Here is a 25,525-nt window from a genome sequence, read left to right as displayed (position 1 = left end):
AATTGTCTCCCTTCAGCTTTTTCTTGCCAAGGCTCACTAAGATTCCATGCAAAGCTGATATGATATGAAATACAGCACTGTGCAGGAAACAAGCTCACCAGGCTTACTGGAGTTACTTAATTCCCATTTTAGCTGTTACATTACTGTATGGGACCCAGATACATAGATCAGGCATCCATCCATCCTGTCCCTGTTCCCACCACAAGCAGTGGAAGAAAATCAAGCTTGTATTATTATATGATCACAGTCCTTACAGAGAATTGTAATGCTTTATTAAAAACCCAGAATATATGATACTCCAACTTGAAATAAGGTAGGACTCCCAGCCCACAGTGAAGAATGTCTGTAGATTATAAACTCCTTGACTTTTCTTTTGAATAAGGTTTTTTTTTTTTCAGTTGACTACTCCATCACCAAAATGCTATTTTAAGCATTCTCTGCATTATTTTGTAGACCATTAGCAACCACACACACACACATACACACAAAAAAAAGACATAGGGGAAATTTTCAGTGATTTAAAACTGAGATACTGGCCTCTGAATTCAACAGGCCCTGTGTTCCCCCAGCTCTCCTGAGTGTAGCACCATGGGGTAGCACATGCAACACAACACACACTGTTCACCCAGACCTCCCTCTGCCTGGGTCTACTGAAAGCAGAAATGCTCTCCAAGGACAACTGCTTACAACTTTTTTCAGAGGTGAATCTACCACACATGCCCCTATAACTCAACTTCCACGTGGCTTATATTAGCCACATTTTTGCTCTCCAGATTCTTCCATTTGGCTGTTACTACAAGCAACTGAGAGTCAGTTGTGGCTAGACTAAGGCACATAACTCGGGCAAGGCACATCATAGGCTCATCAAACTTGGAGTCTGTCTGGGTGACACTTTAGTCATGAATATCTAAATTATATTTATTATCTAAATATCTAAAGGTCTCTGTGCTGAGTGTTGCACAAGCACCGACAGAAGCCAACCTTGCAGGCATACCGGTCCTCCCTGGACCACCATTTTCTGCCCCCTGGCCTTCCAGAAAAAAACAGATAGTAGTCCTCAGGTGCTGTGGGGCAATCTGACATAGGGGATTTGCTTCCCACAGTCCAGCCACTTGGCAGTTTTGAATTCAGTCACATACAAGAATAGCCACAGTTTCAGGACATGTCACACTGCTTTAATAGCACTTCCTCTCATCAGCTTCCAAGAAAATGTTTTGCTGTAGCAGCAATTCTTCTGTCCTGCATTTAACCACGATGTTTCTTACAGTGCACCTCACCATATCACTCTATTCCCACAGTCTATACATTTTGCAGGTTTTTTTTCCTATACTCAAGCCATCAGCATCTTCTGCTTCTTTTAAGACTTTGTCTCTAGAAGGACTCACAAAAGTCAGACCATTTTTTTCTGTGTCACATTCAAGATGTTTTATGTCGGCTACAGTCTCAATCCATTTCTGTACTGAGTTCAGCTATTTCTTACATCTTCAAGGCTGTCACAAGACCCCTCTGAGATCTGACTTATGATATGACACAGCTGATGAACTATAAGTTCCCCAAATTCCTTTACTTTAAAAAGTGATGCTTCAGGAAACAGGCCACAGGGCAGTCCTGTCTCTTAAGAGGCTGGTGACCCTACCATAAGGCACAGTTGCATCACATCAAGGGTCCTCTTTTCAGCAGCAAGTTGCACTTCATAACATAGTTTCTCCTTCAGACAGCTGGCACACTCAAACAAGGGCAGTGAGAGACCAAACCTTGCTGCAGACAGCATAGCTCACTTTCGTGAGGGGTATCATGGTATCTTTGCACCAGCCCCTGATTTTTGTTTGCCTTCCAAACCTATGCCTATCCAAAAAACCAAACCAATGCCCTACACAGTAACTAATACTGCTGGAGATGACGTGGGTCTGTTTTAGGTCCATTTCCCTCTCTTGTAAAGGTGATTGGGAGATGCTCCTTTTCCAAAATGCATTTAATTTCCAAAGTCATACAAAAGTGAATACTTGTTCTCAGATGCAACATGCAACAATAATGCACAAATTTGTGGCTAATGGGCAGAAACTACCATCCTTATCTTTGAATTTCCACTCTTTTCCTCAGACCCTAAAACCTTACTTTAAAACTGTGGTTTTCTCCCCCCCACCCCTTTCTTTGTGGTTTAACAGATAAAGTCGGAATGGGAGGAGGTTTTACCGCTTTTGCTGCATGTAAAAACATTAAATTATTCTGTTATTCTGAGGCTCGCTGATAGTATGAAGATGACAACTGAACACCAAGGATAGCATTTTCTTGTTCTGCTAGTAACAGAGGGCTTCTTTGGTTGGGTTTTTCAGTTTAGCAAATTCTTGATGCAATTGTCTTGATATGAGCTCCTTGAATTTTTACCGCCATTTTTTTCCCAAAATAACATTCTTCTTTTCCCTATTTTTTATTTTTGCAAAGGAATAAATTTCTAAACAACTATTCAGTTTATACTGAAATATACTAGCTCACACGCCTTTGTCAAATCCTGTTTTTCATCTTATTAAAAAGGTGTCCTAGTAGCACAAACCAAATAAATATTCTTCTAGAAATGTCACATATTGACTCTACTACATTCCAAATGACAATAAAAGCAATTCAAATTTCATAGAATCACAGACTCACAGAATAATTTAGGTTGGAAAGGACCTCTGAGGGCCATCTAGTCCAGCCTTTCCAATTTGCTCCAAGCAGGGCTAGCTTCAAAGTTAGATCAGGTAGACAAAAAAAGGTTCCAAACACTAACTGCTCATATAATTGCTTGTTTTACACTGACATTCATTTAATAGTTTTGTAACATTTTTACGATAAGACATATCTTCTTGTAGTATAGCAACTACGTTGACACAAAACAACACAAACACCCTACTCAGATGACAGGCACAGTTAATGATCAATTACATGTGCGTATGTATTAGTATACATGTGCACTGAGGAGACCCACGATGAATCATCATGTCCTATAGCTGCAAGGTGGAACTGGCACTGTTAGTTCCACTTGCTGTTCCTACCAAGGAAGAGGAGTAGAATAATAAAGGCAATTTGCTGCCATGGATTTCCCCTTGAAAAAGTGAGGGGCAAATGTTCTCAGCCTTCTCAGCTAAGTGAGATTTAAGGAAGCCTGACTTTCTAAGGTGCAGCTCACAGCACCTATATATCATTTTGAGCTTGCGAGAATGACAGCTGTCATGTGTGATAATATTTGCAATGAACGGCTGGAAGCCCTGTTGCTGCACTGTTAGTTAGCAACAGAATACTGTGATACAGCTAATTAATCATATTGCAAATTTTTCTCAAAAGTTTAAAAAATGATAGCTCTGGCCCATCAGATTAAACAGCAAAGATTCATTCATTTATTGCTGCAATAAAAAAGAACTACTCTCCCAGGCCAGGCAGCAAAAGGAAACTGAATACACTTTTCTTCTGGCCCTGAACTCCTACTAGCTTCACAGGATGAGCCCTAATTTTGTGTTTGCTTCCTAGTACTGTAATTGTTAGAGATGTCACTCAAGATGTATTTTATGTAGGAGCAACAGCACATGTTTCTGCCTGGCAGAATTTGGATTATTCATGCCCATATTGCAGTGAATTTCACAGGCTCTACAAAAACACGTCTAAATTGGCAAGCTTTCCAAGGCTTGGTCTTACATCTTTTGCACTTTGCAAGAGAAGGGGAGATGCCACCTATCAAGTACCCATATTAACATTTACTGTGATAAGTGACTCCTATGAATAAGTGATTTAAGGGTCCAGGATATCTCAGACAACTGGTAGGAAGATATGACCTATTGCGCCTTGATGTTATTGGAAGAAATTAGACAACTCTTACTCTATACAAACTGACACGAAATGACTAAATGGTCTCAACCTAAATGGAACTGCATTTACTTCTCAGACCGAGCTCACTACTGCAGGATGCAGAATTCCCTGTGATCAGCTCTCAACACCAAAACCTACAAATGGCATCTTTAGGAAAACAGTCTCAGTAGAAAACACATCTACAGATGGCCCTGGAAATTTAGATACATTATTACTCATGGGGGTTTTATTACTCCTGGTGGTCAGGCAGTGCTGATAGATGTCGGTGCACAAATGATACAGTGCACGTGAAAACTTCCAAGATTTCTGTTCATAATGCACCACTTGGCTACACAGAAGACATGAGTCTTGCACGGCTGTCAAACGTAGACTTTTCTATCACTTAGTGTACGAGCACTGAAAGAGCAGAGGAGGAATTACTCATAGATTTCATAAAAAGCAGAATCCATGTTTATGTAATTTTATATGGTTGAAAGATAAACACAGATGTTGCATTTGAAGATACGATATTTATAGCACTATTTTATCAATTACACTATGCTTCAGACATGGAAAAATATTGTCTATTTATTTGTCTTAATAGTCTGTAGATAAAAAAAAATTCTTCCAGATTTTAAAACATTTCTTGACGAAATGTACATTTTCATACATTTAGTTAAATTTAGGAGACTAAAGAAAAAAATTACATAAAAAGTCAACTTTCAGATGGTTAAAATAGTTTGGGTTTTTTAAGTGTAATATTTTGAAGACTTTTATGAACACAAAGTAGTTTCTGGCTGTGATTTGCACACAGAAATCTTGTTTTCCACTAGTTTTGTGTTTCAGAAATGTGCTGCAAAGCAAACTAGAGATACTCCTTGCTAACAGACCATATTGCAGAGGTAAGGCCCTCTGCTTTTACAACTACAGTCATCTGGTTTTCAGATATCAGGTGGGAGCAGGGGAGCGACTTTTGGGCCCCTTTGCTTCTGATGGGAAAATTTAATTAAGAGAAAGTATGATTTCTCAGGGTTTGTGTCTTCTTCTGATAATTCATATATACATGCACTTACAGAACCACAAAAGGCCTCCAGCAGTCATCTATTCCATCTCTCTGGCTGAGGCAGGACAACCCGTATCTCTCCAGGCAGCTGGTTGACTAGCCTACCTAAAAACCTCCAGTGATGGAGATTCCACCACTTCCTCAGTCGCCTTGTATCTTAAAGAACGGAAAAAAGCCTTAGATGCCCACCATAGCATGAAATGAATCATAGACTGGAAACATCTATAAAGGGAGATATGTCTGATTAGCTGAGATACCAACATTTATTGCTGATGTCAGGTTTTTGGCCGGATAGAAGCCATTCTATCCTTCCACAGAACTGAAATAAATTAAAATCAAATCACGCTGTGATGCCCAGTATGACTGGCATGCTGCTGATCAGCTTCCTTCCAGTTTTAACATGAAGGTTGTCAGGCTTACTTCTCTGATTCTTAATATGATAGCAAGCTCATTCTTTTCCTTTATATGCTAAAATGCTTTTAAGCAGCGAAGGAATTTGCTTTTCATGCTACTGTTTTGTCTTCTGAAACACACTTAAAACCACTTTTTTGAACAGCAATATTTTCTTTGTCCTAGCTGTGACAGGAAAACATCACCATTCAGTCTTTGATGCTTGTCCTTCTTGTGATCCATTTTATTTCTTTTGTATTTAATTCATGTCTACAATAACTATGGACAGTTTTTCCTGTTGTTTTCCTGACTCCCCACTATGGTCACTCCTTTGAGAATTTTACATGAGTCATTTAGCAATGCGTGCTAGCAGAACACCATAGTTACACTGTACGAGTTCATTTTCATCTTTGGGAGTAAGAAAGAATGTAAGCATTGATTCTCTTCCAACTTCAATCTTCACATCAGCTGGCTGAAAACCCCACTGCTGCAGGATGGTACGACATTATGTCACGAATCACAGAACTCTGTTCTGAACTTAGTAAATGACATATGCCATTACCATTCATCACACCTAAGGTATATTCCAATAAAACTCCCCTGCACAGTCTCCTCAAACTTTGCCCATGCTATCCCAGGAGATCAGATTCGGTACCAAAAAAATCCACTAATCCAGCTATCTTACTGTACAAATGGATTTGCCTCGATATCTTAGAAGCAACAGAAGGCAATCCCCCTGCTTAAAATGTGCCAGTAAAGAAGAAAAACGGAGTTTGCCAGTTGTAGTGGAAGAGATTTGATGGTCTGGGAACTCTGCTCTCCCTACAGATCCTCTGATGAGTGCGTTTTTTCCTCTCAGTTTCCATACTTTAAAATTTCCTTTCTAAGATCAAGCTGAACTTTTCTGCCAGAGGAAATGGAACTTCCAGGGTAGATTCTCTCCAGTGCTGCATGATCTTTAACACAGAAAGCTTACCCAGAGGTAAGATGCAAAGGCTCAAATCACCTGACTGCTACTAGTATTGAACAAAAGACCTGCTCACGTTTTTATTGCATTCACCTAAGCAGCCTCTGGCAGAAATGCTCAAGAGATCTCCCAACAGATGGAGACTACAGTTGTCTTCCTTAGAAAGAACAATGGTGTTTGGCTTGTACCTTGATAATCCTGCCCTCTACCCATATTTCACCCTTCCGTCTTTTCTTCTTTCCATTGACTGTTGCCTTTAAATCCCATCTGTTTACATGTTGCCTCAATGACTTAACCTTTCAATTAGTCAAGCATATCCTTCTCAACAAATCTAGACCTAATCAAACATATCTACATGCATTATGCCCGCTGTAAGCTTTATATACAAAAGCTTTATGCAGTCCTTAACACCTCCTGAAAAGCAGCTGAACGAAGAAGGAACCCAGGTTTTCAACTTGTGCACCCACCTCCTTATCAAGCTTTACACTAGAGTACTGCTTCTCAATATTCCTAGAGCAAACCTGAATGCATAGCCTTCACCTACCAAGGTTAGACATAGGAAATTATACCTGGAGACACTGGGATAATGCTGGGGTCTGTGGGGAAAGGGATGTGAGGGAGCTGGAGTGACCTTGAGACAGAAGTCACAACAGGCATCACAGTAAAGGCAGCAAGTGGTGCAACAAAGCAACCTGCTGCTATTGCCTACTTTCCCTCTTTTGGGTCCCTTTTTCTCCTTGATCAACAGAGAAAGCAGCAAGTGAGATGCCTGAGGTGAACTCAAATGTCAAGTTCAGGGAGGAAAGCTGGTAAAGAAAGCAGAGAGTGAGATGCTCAGCTACTACAGAGGGGAGGCAGGAAGGAAGTCCTGGACCCTGCCCTGGACACTTTCACCTCCAGTGAGGGGCACTGTGCAAGCCGGGAGGGAGCACAGCCATTGACTCTAGTCCTGCATTTCACCTGTGGGACAAGTCTAGTCTCACCAGTTGGGACCCATTACTCGAGAGGTTTTTATTTCCCTTAAATACCCATTGTTAGGCCAGTGCCCAGGACTGGCATTCCAACCAGCCAGTCTGTCTAATCCCCTTCAAAATCCATGCTGTTTTTGCCCTCAGCAACAGCAAATGCCAGAGACAGCAGTCTGGACGGAAGAAATGGAACATTCTTTCTTAACTCTGCTTCTGCCTGCATTTTCAATCCCACAAAAAAATGTATGAGACAAGAGCTGCCATGTCCCTCAACAATTTCACTGTTTAGTATTTAAATTGCAGCAATGGTTTTGCTTACGTACAAACACCAGTGTCTGTTCCAAAAGGAGTGTTTAGTTTAAAAGTAATTCTGTGTGTTTAGATTGCCATACAGGCTGATGATGGCATTTTTACCATTTTCCAGGGACTGTATCCTGCAACTCCAAGGCTGCAGCCTTGCAGTGTTCTGTCATACCCCTATGGGGTCACATCCACACTGTCACTCCAGAGGCCTTAGGAGCTGTTGTCTTCTCTCATATGCAGTCCTGAAGTGAATGGAGTCCTAATGAATCAATGCAGAAATGATTAATGGGTGTCAGGAAACATCCTTCTAGTGTCTCTTGGAAGTTTGCAAAGTTAGGAACTCAATGGGGAAAAAAGTAAAATCTTCTCCAAAGCATAAGAGGCCATGGAAGAGCATCTTTTAAAGAAATTATAGCTGATAAGAGATATCCAGTTTTTCCCCATACTTGGTACAACCAGATTTCTTGGTTTAGAACATTTTTCAGGAAAAATACCTCCAAAAGTCTAAGGATTCCAAAACCATGCTCACTGACCTACTGCACTTGGCAAAAACTAATGACACCTTGTTGGAGTAAAACTGTTCCACTTTTTCTCTCCATTGTCCATGATCAGACCATAAGCTAATTCCCCGTTTCAGAACGATCAACTGCCAAATTAAAGCAAGGCGGACTCTTCCCTCCCCTCCAAACAACACATAACTCTTCTTTCGATCATAAGACTTCAGGCTGTCTTACTTCACCAGTCCTAAAGTTTCTCACAGGGTATTTCAAGGCCTGATCCTTGCACTCTGTCCATGACAAACGCTTTTGATGTTCTACATAATCTCTTACTTGATATCTCTTACTTGGCTGCTTTTAATCAGGTCGACCCCTGGCACTTGCTTTCACAGAACGGGTCTCCATGAACCTTGCTTCTTGCACAGCTGCCCTTGCATTCATCCCCTGCCAGCCTGGATGTGTTATGTCTTTGCTTAAACCGTTTTCTCCTCTTTCACAGCGACACCTACAATGACTGAGTCACAGTGACATATGTACGTGTATTTAGTATCTGAAGATAAACAGAGACATGTTCAAACCCAGCACGTACCTCAGCAGCACGACTCTCTTGCTGCAGCCCCGTGGTGTTCTGTCACACCCCCGTGCTGTCAGATCCACTGGAGATTGTGCACTCCCTGGGGCAGGGAATATGTCACTTTATTCCGCGCTGCATGGAGCCTAGCGAACTCGGGCACCGTGCGATGGTAATTAACGCTATCAACCGATGGGCTCTGCTGCTGCATACACCTACCACCCCCGCCCACTCGGCTGCGCCTGCCGCAAGGCAGCTCCGGCTAGGCCGGGGCTGAAGGGCTTTCGGCGCGGCGCGGGGCCGGGCAGGGCCGAGCCGAGGGGAGGACCGTGGCCCGCCGCGCGTCGCCCCCGGCAGGCCACTGCCAGGCCGCCCCTGGGCGAGCAGACGCGGAGCTGGTGCCCCACGCAGCCTGGGGAGGGACAGCCGTCGGGCACCCACGGCCCGGGTACCGGGAGCAGGGCCGGCTGTTTCGTTCAGGGCACAGTCAACCAGCGTAATACATTACGTCGGTTCGGCGGGGGGGGGGGGGGGGGGGGGGAGAGGAGAAAAATCCCCGAAAAGGAACCAGGCAGAAGCACGTCTCTCGCTGCCGCTCCCCGGCCTAGCCTGGCCTTCCGCGACCGACGGGGCGCCCGGGCCTCGCCGGCGCGGCCGGGCGCCGCCTCTGGGGGCCGCGAGCCCGGACCCCCCCCCCCCCCCCCCCCTCCTCGCCGTGAGCGGGAGCTGCCGGCAACCCAACACCGCCGCTGGCTGCCGGCCCCATGGGCCGTCTGTCGGGAGCCCGCGGCCGGGGCGGAGGGCGGGAGGCGGCGGGCACCGCCTCTCGGCCGCCGTCCGGGGGCGGGGCGGGGCGGGGGTGGCGGCGGCGCTGGTTGGCGGACGCGCCGGGGGGCGGGGCGGAGGCAGGGCCGGAGGCGGGCACGGCGCCGTTGAGGCATTGGGGCGGTGAGCGCGGCCGGGACAGCGGTGCGCGGACGCGAGCCCGGGCGGACGCGCGGCGGGACGGACTCGCGGCGGAGAGCGGGGCGACGTGACGTGACGTGACGTGACGTGGCGCGGCGGCGGCGGCGGCTGCTGCTGCTGCTCGGCGGCGGGAGGGAGACGGTGGTGGCGGCGGCGGCGACGCCGCTGCTGAGGTAAAGCGAGCGCCGCCGCGGCCGCCTCACCTGGCGCTGCCCCGCGGGCGGCCGCTGGGGCAGGGGAGCGGGGCTGGGCGGTGCGGGGCCGTGCGGTCCCCCGGGACCCGGGCATACGGCCGCCCCTGCGGGGTGACAAGCCGAGCGGGACCGCCGCCGCCCTGTGCAACTTTTTCTCCCTTCCGGGGCCGGCTGTGGCGCCGCCGAGCCCTTCGGCGCGGCAGGCCCGGGCGGGCCGCCTGCTGCGGCCGGCGCCGAGCCCCGGGAGCGGCGGAGCTTCTCCCCTCGCGGCCGGGGGCGGTCCGGCCCGGCGCTTCCGCGTCGGGCAGGGCGGGCGGCGCGCCGTGCCGGCGGCGAGGCCCGGCGACCGCGGGGCTGCCCGGGAGCCCCGGCCCCGCCGTCCGGCGTGGGGAACCGGGCTGGTGCCCCCGCCTGGCTGGCGTCGCCGGGGCGGCGGAAGGGGCGTCCGTAGGAAGCGCCGAGGCGGCCCTCGCCGGCGGGAGCGGGCGGCGGGGCGTCGAGCCTGCCTGTCGCCGGGTCTCCGCCGAGGGCCGTCCCGGCGGCTCCGCGATCGTCCGCGGGCCGGGCAGCGCCGTCTCCGCGCAGCCCCGTCGCCGTGCAGCCCTGCCCCGGCGGCGGAGGGGCTGCGCTGCGCCCCCCCGAGCGGGGCCGAGGCGCGGGGACGGAGCTCCGGCCGCTGGAGAGCGGCTGCTCTGCGGCGGGGACCGCCGCCCGTGTGCATGTTGGTGCAGGACTCCCGGAGGTTAACTTGCCGGCCTCTTAACAGGGTGGAAGCTCAGTTTGTACTGCTTTCCTAGGTTTTTAAATTACTGCTGTATTAATGTTTTTTCTGAAGTGGTCTTGATGCGCCCCTGCCTTCTTTCATAGCTTTGCAGCCCGTATAAAGTCTCTGAGATGTTTCGGAATGGCACGTGCTTTACAGTGTCCACAGTGAAGTTAATGTACTTCTTCCATGTGTACGTATTTGAACTTGTTTGGCGGTAGAATCTCTACAGGCTCAAAATCAGTCTTTCAATGATGGGAAGTGGTGTAAAGGTATTATAAGTATGCATGTCCTTCACGATATATCATGGACCTCACTTTCTTGCAGAAAATAGTGGTCCGATGTGGTGCTTACCTTCTTCATCTCCATTTGGAGAGCAGTAGCATCGTACTTCAGAGATAACCGCAGTTTGAGTTACAGGTGTGTAGACACCTAGTGGGGAGAAGAGTCAGTCTCCAAGGAAATGCCCTGCTTACACTTCAATTCTTGTTATTTCAGTGCCTCCCTAAGTACATTTGTCTGCTCTTCTGTTGACGAAGCTCGTAATTGCAGTGGTGAGGGAAGTTTGTGTTAGGTGTTTGTGTTAGGAGGTTTGCGTTAGGTGGAAGGGAAGTATGTGTTTCCCTCAGGATTTTTGGAATAAATATGAGAGAGATGTTAGTACGAGGAGATACGGTTATTAAATGTGTTAATATAAAGGTGAAGAAAATCTTTGCTGTCTTGTATAGGGGCACCATATCAGTAACACACACGCACCCCTCTGGTTGGGCTGGTGGTAACGTGGATTCATGAAGCAGAAGTTTTTATTCTCACTCACTAAAGGAATGCTAGCCAGTGTGGGAGGAAATGCTTGGGTACCAGTGGAGTGGGAGCCAGACATCATTTTTAATAGGGGTAGAAGAGGGCAGTGGAGGGAAAGCTTTCATGTCCCCTTCCTTTTCCACTTAAATTTACAAGAATCTCTTAACATCTTTCTGTTGAACTTTAAATTTTGTAACTGTTGAAATGCCCAGCATATAAACCATTCTGCTGAAAGGCCAGGATTCTTCCTGAACTCAGGAATCTTTTATTGGGATCAAGATCTTAGACAGTAAATAAAAAACAAATGAGTGTTTGATTCTTGTACAATATTTCTTCCCCCTTTTCCATTCCACCGGCCAAATGGAAATCCAGTAATACATCATCTCAGATATAACAATGTTTCTTGCCTAAAGTGTTTGGTTTGGGTTTTTTCCTTCTACTTAAGATGGTCTCCAAGCTATTTATTTTAAGACTAATGAGCTTAAGCCAATTTGAGTCAAAATGTCTGAGTGTAGGACCATGTAACTTCAGCTGGAGTAAAGGGAATTTGTTTATGCAGTATCTTAACAGAGAAGTAAGTAAAGAACTGTCCAAGAGGGCTCTTTGGAGATGCTGCAGTGTTACTGGGCTGGTGTGGAGAACCGGTGTCTGTCCCTGCATTAAGGCTCTCTGCACGGTTCTTAGAGTCTGAGTCTTTCTCCATCCCCAAACCTGACAGATAGTGAGAATAGAAAAAGGCATAAATCCAAGAAATTCAGCATGGCTCACCCATGGGAATGTCTCCAGGTACATGAACTGTAGATCAGTCAGGAGATAGGATGCTGGGGGCCCTGTACGGAGGGCAGCGTTGAGGAGTGAGTATGAACTGGTACTGCAGCTCTGAGCCCCAGGGAAACTGGATTAGGGAAACTTTGCAACCGTAACTGCATTGAGTTGTTCTAACAAGCAAGTAAATAGGACCTTTTGTCATATCTGATTCAGGTTTTGCGTTTTTAAAATACACTTAAAAACTGTCATAAGCGGTTTTTATGTTATTACAGCATTTCCAGTTCTGTATTGTCACACCAAGCATAAGAGACACAAGTACTCATTTTAAATATCTGGCCATAAAGTTGCTATGATACCTTTGATAATAAAAGATCAGAGGAGCAGGTCAAGTCAGTTAAATTATGCAGCGTTTAGAAGACTGACTTCGTTGACTGCCAAAATGCCTGTAGGCAGTAGGAGTGAAATGAGTAGTTGTAGCAGAGCACTTGTTGAACCTTTCTTAAAAAGAAAATAAATATTTCAGAATATTTAATGTAGTCAAAGTGGTAATTTTCTAGCAGGTTTTGCTGTGCATAGCTGGTTTTGATTGGAAACATTTAGATTAGCTCCAACACTTAGATCTAAGGTGTGTAAGTGCATTTTGTTCCCTTGCTATATGAAATGGGAGGAACCCATGCTTTTAAAAAGCCTTCTGTACAATTTAATTGATACTTGTGCTTTAGATTTGTTTCCTTTTTTTTTCCTCTAGTTCTTATCTGTACGCTTTCCTCTGGTAGAAGAGGCGAAATGAAATACCAGTGAAACTCTCTTCACATTAATTGCAAAGTCTGTGATGTTTGGTAGGGTGAGCTAAGCACCATGATTTGGTTTTCAGAAATGGCTGCAGAAATTTCTCATTAAAATTTTGGTGGGAGCTGGATGCCTAATCCACGTGGATAGATTTGCAAGTTGTTAAAATAAATACTTGTGGGTAGGCTTTTTGAAATGAGAAGCCTAGTTCAGCCTCAGATAATTCTTTCCCACAGCAAAAACTGGTTGCAAGGGATGGTAAGGAAGTTCTTCAAGAACTTACAAGATTTTCCTCTGTGTTCTGTTACAAGAGATGTTGTGCAATAAGCTGCAGGGAATTATATTTAGACCTGATGGGCTGGAGAGGAGCCGCATGCAAATTAGGGATCAGGGTCATTCACTGGCAAAGGAAGCCCATACACATTCTTAAAAGTACTTTTTAGCTTGTCAGTTAGTCATGTCCCAGGGACTTGATGACTGAGACATTAAAGAAAATGGTGTGGAAAAGAGCTGTCAGAGGTTCCCTGTTCCAGCCCTGTCTATTGTGTTTTTTCACAATGTAAAAGGGACTGTTTCTCAAAAAAAATCAGTTTTCTGTACACTAAGTACATAGTACGCAGTCAATATTTTACCTACTGGTATTACATAGCCCCCTTGGGTCTTTTGTTCAACTGTAGTTAAGGAGTTTCAGTGCAACTTTGAGTAGTTAGCACTTTTTGGTTCCCAGTGTAGCGTTTCAAATTATGATTGGGCTTGTTGTTTTAAGTAGATGAAAATGAGTAACAGTTGAAATAATGTTTAGAAAACTTTCACTGTTCTATATGTCTTTAAGCTACCGTTTTCTAAATTGAGTTTTTTAGTCATATTTTTCCTTTTAACTTTATGGTTGGGCAACCTTGAGTCAGATGTTCAGGCCTGTATTCTCTTGCCTTTAGCATAATTGAAGCATACACCCTGATACTTTCCTTCTGCTAGTTCTGCTTAGGTGGTCTGGGTGTGCCTGTTTCAGCTGCTGATTGTTTCCCTAGTATTATACCATAAACACATTAAAAACATCTGGAAGGTGGGGGAGTGGGGAAGCCCCTCTTTATAAGAAAAAAGAAACATGGTGCTGATCAAGTAAAAGCATTTTGGACTTTTTGGTTCTCCTGCAGATTATGAGAAGACCCCTCCCTCCAACGGGTTTTTGGAATATAGGCTTTGGGGTGGGGATTGTTGCCCATCCTCACTCTCTGCATAAATAGCAGGAGACTGAGTACCCCAGTGGTGAGTGTCAGCGCTAGTTACAGTGAGCTCCTCCTCTGTCCTGGCAGACCTCTTGTGGGGAAGGGTTGTGGCCATGTGTCTTCAGGGAGATAATGTGTAAAATCTCACTGCCAGGTTAGATATTGCACTACAGGGATAGCTCCAGGGCTTAGCCCTCTCACTCTGAGACTTCAGCAGCCATAAGCCACAGAGAAGGAAGCATGCCTCATACTGCAGGGGTGCAAATCTGTTTAAAGTAATCTGACACCCTTTATAAAAACACAAGCATTACCTGGCAGATTTTTTTGTGAGGTTGCTTTATTTTATTGTTATTTAGGGCTCTTTTGTAGGACGCAACCTCTGCCAGGGTTGCAGAAAGCTTAAATCATAAGTGGAATCCCAAGTTCACAATCATCAAGAGAATCTGAAATTATTTCACCAGTTTTCTCTTCTCTTTCCAGGAAGAGCATGTGTGCAGATTTCTGTGGCAGAATATTTAAGGTACGTGGGCTATCTGTGGTGATTACATCTGAAGAAGGTGTGACCGGCTGCAAGAATCAGCTGAACTTGAGTATGGAGACCCAGAAGTGCCAGCAAGCCCAGAAGAGGAACTAACTGGAAGAATATTGGTAGACGTAGAAGTAGAACACGTACTTCTGCAACAATCATTGACTCACAATAAATACATCAGTAAAAGCATCAGCAGTGAAATGACAGATCCTGGTGCTTTTTGATTCTCTGGTGGATTTTATTACTTAGACATTACTATTGACATTTCTATTATCCTGTTTAGTACATCTTGAATCTCTCTGTACATAAAAATATAACTGGACAATTGCATTTTGATACTGTTTAATAACACTTCTGAATGCTAAATCGTTTGCCAAGATGAGTGCCGAAGGATATCAGTACAGAGCTTTATATGACTACAAAAAAGAGCGAGAAGAAGACATTGACTTGCACTTAGGAGATATATTAACTGTGAATAAAGGTACCTTACTAGCACTTGGATTCAGTGAAGGGGAAGAAGCAAAGCCTGAGGAAATTGGTTGGTTAAATGGCTTTAATGAAACCACAGGGGAGAGGGGGGATTTCCCAGGAACTTACGTAGAGTACATTGGAAGAAAAAAAATATCTCCCCCAACTCCGAAGCCTCGTCCTCCTCGACCTCTTCCTGTAGCTCCAAGTCCTGCAAAAGTTGAAGCAGAGGGTGAGCAACAAGGTCAGTACTGTTATGAGAAGGTGTGTGCGTGTCCCATGTTTTTCAGATATTTTCGTTTCATAGACTTGTCTGACTACATTTATGTCTATAACACCTGCTATTCAGCTTTTTTAGTGCATGGCTCATTTCAGTCAATTAAGAACTCTTTCTGCTTCATAATATTGAGCTCACGCACTTTGTAATTTCATGTGCTTTGTCTCAGGCACCACAGAGACCAATAACTTACTGTGAGGTACATCTCACAGGTTGGACAGTATGCTTATAATTCACAACTCTAAAGACTTAGATGGAGAATGAGCAGGGTAGCATTTATTTTAGTTTTCTAAGAAGCTGGTGGAAGCATTTGCCTCTGTGGTTCTTCAAACTCACTATTGAGAAACTTCTTGGTGAATCGGACAGTATGAATTCCAAATAAGCAGTATGTTCCTATCATAAATCTCTTGCTAACAGCAAAAAAAAAAAAAAGGTACTTTGTCATGGAGGTTTACCTGTGGCATTAAAGGTAAGAGCAGGTATTTAAAAATGCACAATGGAATAATGATAGAGAAGTTCAGATTTAACGTTTTTTGTGGGTAGGGCATGCAGTAGAAAAAATAGCACTTATATAAACAAAGGAAGATATTTCCTAGTTTAAACATAAGTTGCTTTCTAACATACATTTGCAACAGTATGTTGGGCTGAACTCAGAATTTGATCAGAACTCTTCCATTAACAGAAGAAAGAGTCTTTTTTTAATTGCAAAAACTTTAGGGTACAAAAAACCCAACACCCTTCCTCCAAGTGATTTGTCTCCTTTACCTGCTGATATTCAGATATTTGGGTTTTACATATCAACAAGCCAAGTCCATCTTAAGATAAGATTTTTACATTGGTCTTTCACTTCTCAGAAGTCTAGAATGGCTTATATTGCTTTAACATCTAATACTTCTTAAATTCTCAGTGTTTCTAGCTGTAGGAAATACAAGTTGTAGTATGTGATCCTGATTCTCACAATGACACCATAGTCCTGAATAGTATCATCACCCTCTGCCTCCATATAAAAGTTTACATCATTACTTGCAAAGTTGTGGTATTAGTTTATCAGTTTCTACTAGTGGCATTTGAGGTTACACTGTATTTCTTAAGTCCTCAAACTCTCAGCCTCTAGTCATTAGAGCCTCCTGGTTTCTCATTAGATTAATTCTGAAAATGAGGCATTTGCTTTTGAAAGAAAACACTTTTACTTCTTTGATCATTCCTTTTATTGGATATTAATATGTGCTGAGCAGATAACATTGACTTTTTTCTTAACCCACCTGCAGAGGTGGTTGTCTCCATCATATGTAACTGTAGAATAAACATGACTCTTTGGATAGACACCTCAATGCTGACAGGTCATTTTGAGAGGCAGAGGGTGGAATGAGAACCTCATTCTTTACATGTGCATGCTGTGGTGAAGTAACTGGCCTGCCAGGCTTTGATGCATTTATTGCTTTAAAGTTGAAGTAGTGCTTTGTAACTTGCTTGGTCTCTGTACTTGTGCTTAGTTGATGCTCCTGTTCGCAGCTCCACACTGTGGGCTGGCCACAGCACTGTGCTGGGAAGTCCTGGTGTTAATCTTGCTATTTCGAAGCCTGCCTGGGACTGTGTTTGTAACAGACATTTATGTGAGTTTCAGGAGCTGGGAGTTACTCTGGGAAATTCTGCTGCAGATTTGGGGGACTTTGCTTAAATGTAGGCTTTTCTGCTTCCTTGGGATGAGACAGTGACCAAGTCTTAGTGACTGGATCTCTCCTATACTGAAGTGTATTGCCTCTAGACAGAGTACTATTTACATACAATGTGTTTATTTTTAATAGCTTGGGACTGTGGGGATTTGAAACAAGAAAATGTGCTAATTTAACTGGGAATCTTAATCTCAAAGTCTGCACACATGATCCTGCCATGTTCCAAAATGTTTTAAGAATCAGCTTACAATCCAGCCTTGTATTTTTCTGATTAAAAAAAGGTAGGCTAAGCTCCCATAACTCCTTTTGAATTAAAGATTTTAAGCTTCATGTAAAAGGCTAGGTACCTTCATTAATGCCATAGGATCAGGGATTAGACCCCCCTGAACAGAAGTAGGGGAAACACTGAAATTTGAACTGCAAGTAGCTCAAGAGTTAGCTTTAATTAATTTTAAAATAATGTATGTTTACTTAAAAGAAATTGGGAAAAGTAATAATAAGTGGTCTCTTTACAGATCTTTTTACTGTAAAGAACTAAGGCAGAGAGCACTTTAAATCCTAGAAACAAATTTGGGAAATGTTGCACTGAAAGAGTATTATAAAAAAAAAATGAAGGTGAAATTGTTAAGTGAGCAGAATGATACAAAAATGATACCTGTGGTGAAACCAGAGGTGCAGGCGGAAGTACAGTTCAGATAAAGAATAATGTAGCAATGTACATTTGAATTTCAGGTGGCTTCACTATTTTTGTATATAAGAGTTGGTACAGGGGATAGCACAGTTAATATTGTCCAGCAGCCAACATAATGGGCAGCAGGCCAGAAGATTCTTATTCTTCCCAGGGTGATACTTCTCTCTACATCCCCAGAGTGTATTTCAAACAAATTAATGTGTGGTATGACACTTGTTTGACCATATACAGTCAAGTTTACATTTTTCAGTACTTGATTTGAAACTGCTGTGGATCAAAGTGACAAATTAATGGGAAACTGGAAGGAGACTTCTTAAATGTACCTCAGTTGTTTGTAATCAATATACCTTTTTTTTTATTCTGTGAAGAGTCAATTCTATATGTACCCCTGTTGTGTATATGTTGAATATTAGAAACTTGACTGGAGATTTTAAAGAATATATATATGTAAACATATGAGTTCTTTTAATCTTACCACATATATAGATTTTTTTTTTTTTTTTTAAGAAAAGACTTTCTAATAATTTCAGTACTCTCTAATACTTAATTATGTATTCTGAATGGTTTTTTTTCCTGGCCTTGTTAAGCTTGATCACTTGCTCATCAATGTCCAGATTGTTTTGTATTAGATCAAATTTGCAATATTTAGGCATAATGCTGTTAGTATTCACAGTGCTGTAGTACTCATACACAAATAATCATAGACATCTGAACAGACTTTGTAGTCAATGAGGCCAGTAACATGGGCAAAGTTGCTCATCAGGCCTGTGTCTTATGCAGTCACAGTCTTACTTTATAAATGGAGAGCCTTTTAAATATTAAAAGCCAATCTGAAAACAAATAAAACTGCTGGTGGTCTCAAATTCTATTAAAACATTCATTTATTTACTGCAACACCTAAGTCAAATCTTTCCCCAGATTTTTATTTTATCCATGACCCATTTAAATTTCTAAAACCATTGGTCAAGACCAGAACTGGGGCTCCTTGACTGAAGTTTTAGGACTGTTGCATTTTGCCTGTGTTCCCCTTAACTTTGTCAATAAAGTAGATTTAGTCTGAGTTTGTGGGGCTTTTTTTTAATTGCATCTGAAAAGGTATGAAAGTAAAGGGAGTACAAGAGACCCAGGAAGTCTCTAGCACCTTTCACCTGGTGCAGATCAGAGCTATGGCAAGGAAGACTTAATTCCTCTTGCTGCTGTGAGGTTCTCGCTGGTGCAACCTGCGTTTTCCACAGGTTTCTTCTCCTGCCAGGCAAGGGTAACTGGTTGCTGCTCGAGGGATCAAGGCACTTGCAACAGTGGAGAGCCAGCACAGGGTCATCTTTATGCCCTCCACTAGACATCTGTTTACGTAAAGCAATAAAGATTTGACGTGAAAATTTACTTTATTTTTTTTCTTGAAATGCTTTTTTTAAGTTGGAGCTGCATAGGCCTGGTTCCTCTCACTTAGCCCCAACTCTTTGAAAATGAAAGTGCATAGGATGTACAGACTCCAGCTGAGTTTTGTGAACTTTGATTTAGCTCATCTGATACAGCTGTGTACGTTTAGAGTTGGTTCATACAGTATTGTTTCTCTGCCTGGTTTGTGAAGGCTGATCTTAAGCAGACTTTGGAGCATAAAGCTTTGACTGATCAACAGAAATACTTTCAGATTTAACTTGGAATGTTAAATTCCCACTTTGAAATGAAGGTCAGATTGCAGACGGGCAGACCAGAACTTCTCATGAATAATTTGTCTGTTTTGGTGTTTTGGATCCTCCTTTCAGCTTCCTGTGTAACTTAAAAGGGTTGTGTATGTTGACACTTCATACCATTTCAGCTGGTTTAGAGCCTAAAAATAATCCAAAGCTCTTCCTTTGTGTGATGAAACTATAACATAGATTTATTTTTTTTTAAAAAACCCACACTTTTCTTTACACTTTTCTCTTAGAACAGATACAGATCAGCATATTAGATGAAGATAGTGACATGGAACATTTGGAAACTCTTTCCTTTCAGAGACCAAGTTATGCAATGTCTGATAAATATCCAAACTGATAGAGAGCATAAAACCATTTGTGCATGCTTGAACTGAATATGCTGTAGGATTTGTTTCTTTAATTTTGCTATAAAGCCAGCAGTGTGATTGCTTTTCTAAAAATTATTTACATTTGTAAATTAGGGGACATAAGAGTGATTGGAATGCAGTGAGCCTGAAGCCTCCATTCAGAAGAAAACAGTCATCATCTCTCCTGGTTTAGGCAGATGGAAAAAGGAAATTATGGGGTGAAGTGATGAGTCACTATCTCATTTGGTAAATGTATTTGCTGTCCAAGCCAGAGCCCTGGGATTCATTGTAAAAAGCCTGGTTTGAGCATAAGCCTTGGTCCTGCTGCAGTTGTCAGAGCTGCCCTGCAGTCATGAACTTCATAAGTCGGTTGCTTTTGACTTGCACTGAGAAATGGGGCAGGTTCCTGCCAGAGAGCCTCGCCAGCTACTTGTGGTCACGTTTCTTGGTGTACAAGGTAGATTTCTAGCTGCCAGATGAGTGCATGCATCTGAAAACAAAGTTCTTGCCATCTGCTTTATTGCTAATGAAAACAAAGATTTTGCAAGCTGCATTAAAGTGAGGCAGAGCATTTTTTTCAAGGTGATAAAATCAGGACGATAGTAACTAAAAAAGCCTTTGTAAGCACAGGGATAGACTTGCAAGTACTAGTACAAATTGCACATTAACAGTGGATGGATCTGGGCAAGTTCATGGTTGATGCGTGGCCCCACCTGCTGGTAGAGGAGGAAGGAGCTTCAAAACCAGCATCTTCCACGTTGTGTTTTAATCGTCACAGGATAAGAGTAAAAGTGAGAGAGCGCTTTTGAAAAGAATATTTTATTTGACCAATTGATATTTCTGGGAAAAATATATTACTTAGGGCACACAGAACCTCCTTTTGATCCTCGAAGATGACCGCAGACCTGAAAAGGCTTGTGTGGCTGAAATGCATCTTTTTTCCCCAGCTGTATCAATTGGTCTAAAAAAACTCTGCCTTTTGTTACACATTTTGCTTTAAGAAACTGAAAGAATAAGGCATTCCTATTTTGGTGCTATAAAAAATATTAGTCTGTTTTGTATCAGATTGATTTTAATATGCCTTTCTATAGTTACAACAGTGGTATTATGTTTGGTGACTTTGCTTACCTTTCTTTAGCATTATGTAATATTGATTCAGCCTGTTAATACCTCCTGCTGACATGAATGCTCCTGGGGCAGATTTAAAACAAGGCAAAGGTGAAGTAGCCTGCTCTTCTCCCTCGGAATAATCTTGATCTGTTCTTGTCTGTAGCTGTGATCCAGGAACATCTGAAAAAAAACACTGGTTAGCAAATAGTTCTTACTTAGGCTTACATGTGATAACATCAGTTTGTGAGTTTCAGCAATACATGGTGCTAAGTGTTTGCCAAGAATGGATCATTCTGCACCCTGAGCAAATAACCGTGCCCACTTAAATAGTTGTGTGATGCCATATAGGCATCCAGATTTTCTTGTGTGAAAGAACACAGGTGGTGTAACTGCAGCTGGCTGTGCACTCTTTCACATCTGTGTCTTGCTCCAAAGCTGCTATCCGTGATGAACATCCATTAAATCAGTCTGAAGCCTAGAATACAAAGAAGTGCTTTATTTTCATAGTTAAGAATGATAAGGGGAATTACAGGATTTTAAAGAAATATTTATTTTAACTGGAGAAGGATTTTAAGTCCTGAGAATACTTTAGTGAGAATTTAGGTACTTAGGAGTATTTGAAGATAATTTTTGGCTTTAACAAAAAAAAGTAATAACTGTGGTTAATACTTACTAATTTCTGCTCATGCTTTCAGAAAAATGTATGTCTAAAATACAATCCTATTTTGTGGTTTCATTACTAGAAGAGATAGAAGAGATTTTTTTGGTTTTTTTTGCTTTTTTGTTATGTATTAAATTTTTTTCACGTTGTTGTAGAAATGCCTGCATCCTTGGACTTTACCTGAAGTCTTTTGGTAAAGGGTTAGCAGGTGTAACTTTCTGTACTAACTTTACTGCTTTTTATTCAGTCTTTTATGAATGCTGCATGCAGCAGTTCACAAGAATAGCACCCAAGCACTAGTCTTCATTTTCACAAGTTGATCCCCTTTACAAAAAAGTTTGCATGTAAAAGAGCATTTAAAAATAGTATTTAATCTGACAGCTTTTCAAGTAATCAGGATCTATAATCAAAATCCTCAGGACAGAGTTTCAAAAACACACTACTGCCCTGAGCTAGGGAAAGGTGTAACTGCATATGTTGCTACACTTTAAAAATATCTTTTAAGACTGTCTTGTATTTCAAAACTATTATATAAACTATGGCATGAATGGTGAAACAGGTCTTTAACAGTTCAGTTAGCTGTCAGAAAATTTGCTTGTATAATCCACTGGATGTGTTTGTATACGCTTGGCATCATTTGCTGTGTTAGAGCATTTCCCAGATGTTCATGTCTGAGATAGTTTCTTCACTAGAGACTATGGATGTCGAGGGCAAGAAGCGAGATCTACCCTTGGCAGGTCTGAACATGCCAGTTTCCATCCATGCTGGCAGATCACTCGTGTCCGGGATGGGAGGATGCTGCTGCAGAAGGCAGACCTGTTGGCAGGAAAAGCAGTTACTTTTGGTCCACTCAGCTTCCAGAAGCTCTCGAGCAGCTATTGTATTTTTCAGTAAATAAGCAAGGCGTAGATGAGGCTGTTTTTTCTCTGTGGTGTCTTTGCGGTTTTTTTTTAATTGAGTTTCTGTGTGTTGGAAAACCAGACAAAGTTAACTCTGCTTTCTTTTAAAGTTTTGATGCTTTCTTCTAAAAAAACATGCACACTTAAAAATCTAAAGATACTGGCCAAAAGCCAAACTATTTCACTTAAAACACATCAGATTGGTGTAATTCAAGTGGTCTCTTTCTTACTCTTTCTCCCCTGTTTTGGGGGGGGATTGGATTTGTTGCATGCGGCATATCTGAGCAGTCCTGTGCTGTAGCCTCCTGCTCACCAGCTGGGAAGGAAGGGAGAGTAGCACAACCTGAGATCTGTAGTCTGAGGAGGGAATGTACCTCCCAGGAGGCGTGGCTGCACCAGTTTTGTTTACAGTTATAACAGTAGAATTTATTTGTTGGGGTTAGGAGAAAAAAGTTTTGTCCTGCCACCAATTTCTTCCTAGATCTCCTCATCCCACTTGGACAAGATTAGTAGGTAGCAGATAGGCATGGAGGATTATTTGTGGTGAAGAAACTTTTAAATGGAAATGCTGCAGACCCATGTTTCAAAGCATGTTACAGCTTCTCCAGTAGTCTGTCTCAAAGGGAAGGCTTTTAGTTTGTGAGGGTATCTTTTGATTTCAAAGCCCTCTTCCTAAGCTGTTTTTGGCTGGAGGTAGACCAAAGCGCTTAAATTAGGCAAATAATGAAAGAAACCACTAATTATGAACAGTGGTAGATAAGGCTACACAGCTGTGTCTGGTTTCATTATCTTTCTATCCAGGAACATTCCAGAAATAAGCAGTTAAGGGCAAAGATTTGCAGTCCTTTTCCTACTTGCACATGGTATTCAACCCTGTGACCACACATTCCAGTCCTCTATTGCTAATTCGCAATTTTTCATGTGCTGCGCTTGGATGGAGATGTGAAAACGTCTGTTGTGTTTATGAACTTAGCCTTGAATTGTCTCCTTGCCGAGACACAGCTGCTTGGCACAGGTGAGGAGCCGCAGAGGCCATAGCAAAGCCCTCCATCATTTCCTGCTTTCCTCCTAGTAGACTGGCACGTGCTTGAGGGGCATCTGCCCTGCAGTGGTCTGCAAAGGCTGTGAGGCTCCAGGGCACCATGGGGTGCAGCAAGGTGTCATCTGCTCCCATGGTCTTCCCACCTCCATTGATGCATGGGTCTTCTGTAAGGGGTCGATGCCCTTCGAGAGCTCCTCTGAAACAGGATGCTCTTGGCTGACCAGGCTTTGTGCCTCTTACTGTAATACAATCTTTCATTCTTCATTTGATATTTACTGCACTGTTTGCAATATAGCCGTTCCCTTGAGAGAAACATCAGAAAATGTCATCCCTTGACATTTTGAAGCAAGTTATTTTGGGTACTTTGGAGTCAAATTGTACAGATGTTTGAGCATAATTTAGAATATATTCTTGCCAGTCCAAATCTTCTCCATTGTTCTTAAGCCAGAATGGTGTAGCTAGTCATTAGCCTACATAAGCAATTTTCTTATGGAGAGGAAGATTTAGGGAGGCCTTTTCTTCCAGTGCAAGCCAGTTCTGAGAATAAAGGGGTTTTGTAGTGGTCCTCGCAATCTGGCCTGGTCAATAGAGAAAGTGTTAAAGAACGCATATTCAGAACAACAAGTAGCAAAAACTTAATCTCAAATATCTGGAAATAAAGGAACTCTGTTCACTCAGTGAGCGGTCCTCAAGGGCACAGAGGGATGAATGTTTGAATTCTCTTTGCTCTGCTGTATTTATAATTTATTACTGTTGGTTGAAAGATTACCGTGCATTCCCCACTGCTTTCATGTTTTTCTAACTTCCTCTTGGGTCAAACTTAGTGTTGACAACTCCAAAACACTTCTGGTAGTCTGTGTAAGTGGCAGCCCCCTATGTGAAATGAGAGATTTTCACAATATTATTGTCAGGACACTTTTTGGAGGTTATATTAAATCACTGGTTTAACAATGTTTACTACAGAGCGACTAGCATGAAGTCTCACTTCTTTTGAGCTGCCTTCTGGCCTTTGGGAGAATTCTGAATGCTAAAGGAACCTTTGGCACTCATCTATGTAATACTAATCATTGCTTTGGACTACTCTCGTAGTGATAGTTAAAAGTCTCTTATATCTTCGATATTAAAACTTGGGCTGTGGGTGCCTTCCCCAGTGATTTAAGATGCAGGACTTTGAGTTGCATGTACAGTTTAGCAAAAAAGGGGAAGACAGTTACCAACTGTTATGCTTTTTCTCCAGATGTTTCCTCTAAGACAAATATCTAGGGTTTTATTATGACACAGTAAGAACACACCAATAAGATGAGAATGGTTGGGGGGTTTTTTTGCTTGTCATTGTCTGTTTGATCTAAATAGCCAGTCAATCAAATACTGTGGTAAATTGTCTGGTAGTTTAGATGGAACATGCCCATGCTTGTTAATGTGAGCTGCTCTCTTCTAAACAGAGTATTAAAATGCTTTATTCAAAATCCCTTTGGATGCAAACTAAAAATAAAATTATTTTAAAGTACTGATGTTCTTGAAAATATTATACATAGTTGGAGGTTTTTTGTTTACTTAAAAGACTTGTTCATACAAGAAGCAGCAGGCTGCTGTTTTACTTTCCCTTAAGTTGGTGGCAAAACCCATTTTGACTACAGAAGTAACAGTATCAGATGTATAGTCAAGGTTTAGCAGCACTGGGACAAATCCCACAGCTCTTATTCTCACTTCTCTCAGGCAGAATTCCCATTGCTTTTAGGGTTTGGAGCACAAATGCTAGCTCTGTTCTGAAGAGATTCCAGTATACCAGATTGCATGTAATATGAAATCCTACACAATAAACACTTATGTACAGAACAGTGTCTGACTGTCCTTTCATGGATTTTGAAGACATGGAAGGGAAATACTGTTACAGTCATCTCTTCTGAGGTCCTGGGCTAATGCACAGCATAGAATTTCACTTGGCAATTCCTGTATGGAGCTCCTAACTCCTAGACAGATTTAAAACATGTTCCATGTGTGATGGTAATGAGGGTTTCTTATAATTGAGGAAATGATATGGTG

The 25,525-nt window shown here is 42.6% G+C and overlaps 1 protein-coding gene and 1 long non-coding RNA gene across 3 annotated transcripts in view; one reads left to right on the top strand and one right to left on the bottom strand.

Annotated features, from left to right (window-relative positions):
* Window positions 1–5,327: 5,327 nt before the first annotated feature.
* LOC128136997 (uncharacterized) lies at window positions 5,328–9,069 on the bottom strand. The gene is made up of 2 exons (XR_008233532.1): window positions 8,597–9,069; window positions 5,328–7,769 (listed from the first exon to the last, which is right to left on the bottom strand). It is a non-coding gene; the product is annotated as an uncharacterized LOC128136997 (long non-coding RNA).
* A 565-nt stretch (window positions 9,070–9,634) lies between these two features.
* Window positions 9,635–25,525, top strand: part of PIK3R1 (phosphoinositide-3-kinase regulatory subunit 1) — a 60,611-nt gene continuing 44,720 nt past the window's right edge. Inside the window, exons 1-2 of one of the 2 annotated variants that reach the window (XM_052775761.1) lie at window positions 9,635–9,717; window positions 14,566–15,326. In XM_052775761.1, the coding sequence (XP_052631721.1) occupies window positions 14,993–15,326 (334 nt within the window). In that variant the 5' untranslated portion in view covers window positions 9,635–9,717; window positions 14,566–14,992. Of the gene's footprint in view, window positions 9,718–10,829; window positions 10,922–14,565; window positions 15,327–25,525 lie in introns of those variants that run through there. The other variant, XM_052775760.1, reaches the window with a different exon arrangement.

This window comes from Harpia harpyja, chromosome Z (genome assembly GCF_026419915.1).
Source record: "Harpia harpyja isolate bHarHar1 chromosome Z, bHarHar1 primary haplotype, whole genome shotgun sequence".
NCBI classification, from domain to species: Eukaryota; Metazoa; Chordata; class Aves; order Accipitriformes; family Accipitridae; genus Harpia; species Harpia harpyja.
This window is presented reverse-complemented; position numbering and strand designations above follow the sequence as displayed.